The sequence below is a fragment of the Falco naumanni genome, chromosome 5 (assembly GCF_017639655.2).
Source record: "Falco naumanni isolate bFalNau1 chromosome 5, bFalNau1.pat, whole genome shotgun sequence".
NCBI lineage: Eukaryota > Metazoa > Chordata > Aves > Falconiformes > Falconidae > Falco > Falco naumanni.
In genome coordinates this window covers 20,001,849-20,007,848 of record NC_054058.1, presented here as the reverse complement: position 1 = coordinate 20,007,848, position 6,000 = coordinate 20,001,849, and the positions used below count along the sequence as shown (strand labels likewise).

The following is a 6,000-nucleotide window of genomic DNA, read 5'->3' as shown; positions in this document are numbered from 1 at the left end:
CGCTGCCGATCCCAGTGGGAGCAGCCCTGCGGGGGGAGGCAGGTTGGGAGGAGGGAAACAGCGGACTTTGGGTGGAGCCGCAGCCTAGAAATTCACAGCGCTTCAGAGCACCGTAGCCCGCTGGCTTAGGGATTCCAGTCGGGGCTTCCCATTAAACCAACAGCAAAAATAGTAATGATCATTCATAAACATCCATCTTTCTGACTTTTTTACGGCCTCGTAATTGCCCCCTCCCTGACAGGCGGATTTATGCCTTGGCCGCCAGCGCCCGGTGGCAGAGAGCTGCGCCGCCCGGGTGGCACCGCCGGCTCCGGCGGGGGGACACGGGGCGCGCCCCGGCGACCCCCCGGTGGGGAGCGCGGAGTCTCCCCCGCGCCGGGGGCGGGCAGCCCTTCCCAGGAGCCTGTCCGGCCCTTCTGAAGGTGGCAAGCCCCCCCCTTCCCCGGCTGCCTCCCGTTTGGTTATCGCCTCCAGCCCCCCGCGCTGCCCTGTGTCGGTTCGTGGTGCTGTCCGGGTCTGCTCCTGGGCTCTCGGCAGCCTGCTCTCCCGGCTGGGGGCGGGGGGCGCTCAGCACTCGGTTTTTCCGGGCAAAACTGAAGGACTATCCCAGCAGCGTTCAGGAGGGGAACGCTTCCCTTTTCTCTCTTCCCCTCTTCCCAAGCAGCCTCCCTCCTCCAAGTCCCTCCCGCGGATCTCTCCCTCGCCCTCCCGGCAGGACTTCGCAACTTCTGCCCCGGGCTCCGCTGGCCTTTTATTTGCGATTTTTCTGGGACCTCTCTTTTTCTTTTTTTTTTCTTTTTTTCTTTTTTTTTTGGGGGTGGGGGGGGGGTGGGGGTGGGTGGGTGTCATTCCTTCCTCCCTGCTGTCCGCAGTGGCCGGGAGGCTCCTTCCACGGGGCACGGCCGGGACCCCCAGGGCCGAGGCAGCCGCGGGCCGGGCACGGACCCTCCGGCGGGCAGCGCCACCGCCTCCCCGCTCCCCCCCCTCTCCGCCGGGAGCAGTGAGGGAACTGATGGCCTAGAAAATAAGCAGCGCTTCTGAGGTGGTACAGCTGCCGCTCCCGCGCTGCCGGTCGTCGTCGTGTCCCCCCCGCCGCCTTTCCTACACCGTTTAGGACTTCTCCGCGTCTGTCCCTCTCTTGCACTTTTTTTAAAAAAAAAATTAATTTGCCCCCCCCCCCCCTGCAGTCCGAGGTGGTCGCGGAGGAGGCGAGGCGCTCCCAGCCCTTCATGCGCGGTGCTGGGCGAGCGGGGAGGAGGCGAGCGGGGGGCGAGCTCCGCAGGAAATGCTGGCGCTGCGGCGGGGAGCGCCCCCGGCCCCCCGCCCCCCGCCCGCCCGCCTCTGACCGCCGCCGCGGGGGTCGCTCCCGGCCCCTGCCCGCCCGGGAATAAGCCCCGGGGGCGGGGGGGCGCCGCGGGAGGTGCGCGGGGAGGCCCGTCGAGGCCATGGCCGGCGGCGGGGCGCGCAGCCCGGGCTACAGCGGGCGCTCCTCGCCGGCGGGGCGGCAGCCCGGCACCCCGCGGGGCGGCGGCGGGGCGGCGGCGGAGGGGGGGGCCGGCCTCCCGGGCTGCGCTGCCGCCGCTGCGAGAGACCTGGCGCCGCCGGAAACTTTCCTCGGCGCTGTGCGCCGGCTCCCTCTCCGTGCTGCTGGCCCTGGTGGTGAGGCTGGTGCGGGGGGGAGCGCGGCCGGGAGCTGGCGGCGGAGGGCGGCGCGGGGCCGCGGGGCTGGGGCTGGCTGCCCCCCGGCGCCGTGCCCCTGGGGCTGGCCGGCGCCTTCTTCGGCGCGGGCCGGTACCTGCTGCGCGGCGGCGTGCGGCCGCGGACGGCGGCGCTGCTGCTGGCCGCCTGCTGCGGGGGGGAAGCGGTGGCGCAGACGGCGCTGGCGGCGGGGGAGGATCACTTGCTCTCCCTCGCCGCCACGGGGGTGGTGCTGAGCTGCCTGGCCGCCGTGACATGGCTGGTGCTGAAGCTGAGGCAGGGCGTCCTCATGCTTGCCGTGACTAGTGCGGCCAGGACCACGTCCCTCGTCGCCTTGGAGAGGGTCCCGGCGTCCTGGCGGCCCTACCTGGCCTACCTGCTGGGGCTGCTGGGCATCCTCCTGGCCGGCTACGCCGACCGGCTCTGGCCCCCGCGGCGGGCCGCCCCGCTGGCGGAGCCTCCCGCCGCCCCCCCGGCCGCGGACGAAGCCCCGGTGCTCAGGCGGCGGCGGCGGTCCAGCTCCATGATCTCCCCCGAGATGTCGGGCGGCGGCGGCGGCAGCAGCAAGACCCACCGGCGGACCTCGCTGCCTTGCATCCCCCGGGAGCAGGTAGGGCAGGGGCTGGCAGGGGACGGGTCCCAAACTTTGCCGGTACCGGGAGGGGCTCCGGCCGGCGACGGAGGCGCGGAGAGCCGTGCGCTCCCGGCCGCGGCGGCCGAGCGCGGTGCGGGCTTTCCCCGGCGCGGAGGACCCCGGACGGCCGCCCCGGGCCGGGGCAGGGCAGGGGCCGGGGGGCAGCGGGGCTTTCCGGACCCCGCCTGACAGGGAGAGAGCTCGGGGTTTGCTTTTCTTTTACAGCCATCACCGGCGCTCGCTTCCCTTAAGCCTGGCAGAAGGTCGAGGCGGACGGTGCTCGCCTGGCTCTCGGAGCTGGTGGGAAACTGCCCTCAGGTTTCCCAGCATCACTTACGAGCCTCGCTTTTTCAGACCTGTAGTTTCCTGGAACGGTAGCTTAGCCCTATTAAACTTGCTTTAAAGGGGTGGGTGGGTGTGTGTGTGAACCGAGCAGCTTGTCCTGGGTGGGAGAAGTCCCTTATCAGGGCGATAGCGTGTCCTCAGAGGCTGGCCCGCACGGCGCGGTGCTCATCTTTGCACTTTGCCTCCCCGAGGCTGCCCTGTGCTGCAATCAATAGCTGCCGCGGCTGTGGGAACCGGTGCGAGGCACACGCCATTTATCTCAACTTTGTTTCCTTTAAGAGGCCGTGATTTGAATGAACGAGTGAAACTTACTATGTTGCCAGCGATGCGTTCTTTTAAATGCACACCTCAAGGAAAAAGAAAAAAAAAAGGAAAAAGAAAAAAAAAAAAGGAAAAAGAAACAACACGCACCATTATCTTTACTGCACAGCTGTATAGAGCCCTGCTACAGAAGCAAGGTCGGCTTAGTTCTGCGCTCAAAGCGTTTTCTCAATTTGTTGGAGATTTAAGATCGCCCCACAAAAGAATCATTCGATGGGTCGAGCGCTACTGGGCATATTGACAGTCAGTGCAACCCTTGCTGGCAAGGGATACCAGGGGGAAAATAAGTGGCAAACAGTCTTAAGCCTTCTTTTTCAATTAGTATTGAAAACTACTCTCTGCACTGTGGTCAGCTGAAGCGTATTGCTGTACGCCAAAGGTTTTCTTTCAGGTTGCTTGCTGGATAAGCAGTTAAGTATTTTCCAAGTAATGGAATCTAACCATATGGTGTGGGTGGCTAGTTTGTTTCTGGAAATGGTTTGATTACATCCCTTTGTGGTTGGTTGTGACATTTTCTAGAAGAGGGCCTGACAACCTTATGTACTTGAGGCTTACTTTACAACAAACGTACTTATTTATTTAACATTTTTGTTTAGATCCAATAAATATTTACCACGGTGTCCAGGCAAATACAGTGTGAAAAATTAGAAAGCTGACCTGCTTCTGACTTTAATAGGGACTAAGAGAGGGAAGGGCATAAGAATAATTTGTAAGTGTAGTATCTAAGGCAAGAAATTAAAACTGTTCAAGCTTACTTGGTGACGCTAGGCATTTCTGGTGGTTTCGAACATTAATAATTTGTAAGATTTAAAACATATTTCCACTCATTGTCACACTTCAAATAAAACCAGCTTTTTAGTTAACATCTCTCAATGTGATCTTTCAGAGATAGGGTTCACTAGTTTGTGATCATGCCCTTCTCATTTCTTGTGGTGGGAATTCACACCACCTATATATACTAGAATGTTAAACTGGCGGTGGTTAACAAGGTAGATTTCTTTTCCCCTCCCAGTGGTGTGTTACCTGGGGACAGTGGTCAGCTTTGCCCCGAGCAGTTCCCGCTTCCTAGCTTTGGAGCTGGACTGAAGTTAGCTGGTGACTGTTCCGTTTAGCCGCTGCAGGATTTTGGCAAATTTCACTTTCTTTTGTTCTCACTCACTATTAATCAATAGCGAGATCTGTTATTGCTTGTGTCACTGCGTGATTAGAAATGGGTGACTACTTTTGAGTTTGGGGAGACTTTTTGTCTGTCTTTTTTTTACATATATATATATATATTAGCACAATGTGGCTGTGTGTATGCAAACTTCCCTCCCTAAAAGTTATGCTCTTAAATAAATGTTAGCAAGATAGAAAAATGGAAAAGCTGAAACAAAGCTCTGTAAAGACCTTGAAGAAATGCTGGGAGAAGTGGGACCCTTACAGCAAACAAAGTTTGTGTTTATAGCAAAAATCAGCTCCCTATAGACTTAAAGAAACCATAGGTAAATGTTTCTCTTTTAGACAGTTTTTAAATATAACATGTTAAAAATAGAGATGAGGGCTTTATAAACAAAACCAGGCCTTCCCTCACCCCCTGTTTTTAAAAAAACATCCCCTGAACGTTTCTGGTCTGAAAGATAGCTTATTAATATATCTGGGAGCTGCCAATAATTTTCATCAGGAAATGGATCTACTTTATCACTTTGAAATACATACTTTTATTTGATGAGTAACATTAGGCGCAGTTTTAGAGATGTTTCCTGTTGTCTTTCGTGTAATCTTTTCTGTTGCTGAGCATTTAACTGAGCTTTTATTTTTCCAGAGTGTGATTCCCAACTTATGTGACTATTTGCGTTAATATGAGGTTCTGTGAAAGCTGGAATTTCTGAATTTATTTTTTTTTTTAGTCAGACGCGTCTCAGTTATAATCTGAATTTTTCCCTACTAGAATACAGAACAGAATCTATGTGGCCTTATGATATAAAGGACAGTACCAGGAACTGCAAACTAACATCACAGATAGAGGAATTAACATATTTAAAATTGAAAGTGTACTTCTATTTAATCTGTGGTAGGAGTAGCTGGAAGTGTGTATGGCATGAATTATTCCTTCTGTAGAAACATCTTGTCTTAGTTGCTTATCAGTTCCAAAAAGAATTTAAAAAGGAAACCTGTTTCATTTAAAAAAAAAAAAAAAAAAAAAAAAGAGCCACTATCCAAAATCAAACCACACCAAGATACAGCCTTCTTTTGTTGCTAAAAGTGTTCTTTACTAATTTTTCCTTTAATTCAGTTTTTGTGATTGATTTTTGTATATGTTCTCTCTTTCTTAACTTCTGCGAATTCTTTGGATTAAAAGCTTCCAGTCTGGCAAGTGCATAGATCTCATTGAGAAATGTATGCTCTGTAATAGCCTGATCCTGCTCCCAGCTGAGTGTTGTCTCCCTGTGATTTCATCGATGCTGGCTGAGGATGCTCAGCTCCTTGAGGGTTTGCTCACCCAGTTTTAAAAGAGGCTGCAGAGAGAAATTGTGAATGGATGGATAACACTGTGAATGAATGAACAAAGGTGCTTTTTTCTTTTTCTTTTTTTTTTTTTCTTCAGTAAGTGCACAAGTACCACCGAGATGATGGCTTTTGGAGTTTCTTTTTAGCTTTTAGTGTGGAGAGGAGATTGAGTGGAGAAGCAGAAATGTGTTCTATGTCTTGGTGTTTCCCATTTAAAATATTATATGGCCCATGTGTTGTGGACCCTGTGCCTCGGATCTGTGTGTGTTAATCTTGACATACAACAGTCCAAAGTGATAATTTCGCCTTGGTGAGTAAAATACTCCACAGGAGACAGTAGCTGGACAATTTTAAACTATGACTCCCAATTTTGCTTTTAAGCCTTGCTTGTTATTTGTTTTGTTTGAGGGGAATGGGAAGTTTTCAGCTGACTTGGATTTATTACAAGTGTGTATTAAATAAGCTAGAGCAGCTACTGCAAGTAGTTGAATTTGCTTTGCCTTTTTACATTT

The 6,000-nt window shown here is 53.8% G+C and overlaps 1 protein-coding gene across 1 annotated transcript in view; it reads left to right on the top strand.

The window, feature by feature from the left end:
* Nucleotides 1-1,683: 1,683 nt before the first annotated feature.
* The window catches only part of PDE3A (phosphodiesterase 3A), a 256,342-nt gene continuing 252,025 nt past the window's right edge, over nucleotides 1,684-6,000 (top strand). Inside the window, exon 1 of the mRNA XM_040595656.1 lies at nucleotides 1,684-2,308. Coding sequence (XP_040451590.1) covers nucleotides 1,988-2,308 — 321 coding nt within the window. The 5' untranslated portion in view covers nucleotides 1,684-1,987. The remainder of the gene's footprint in view (nucleotides 2,309-6,000) is intronic.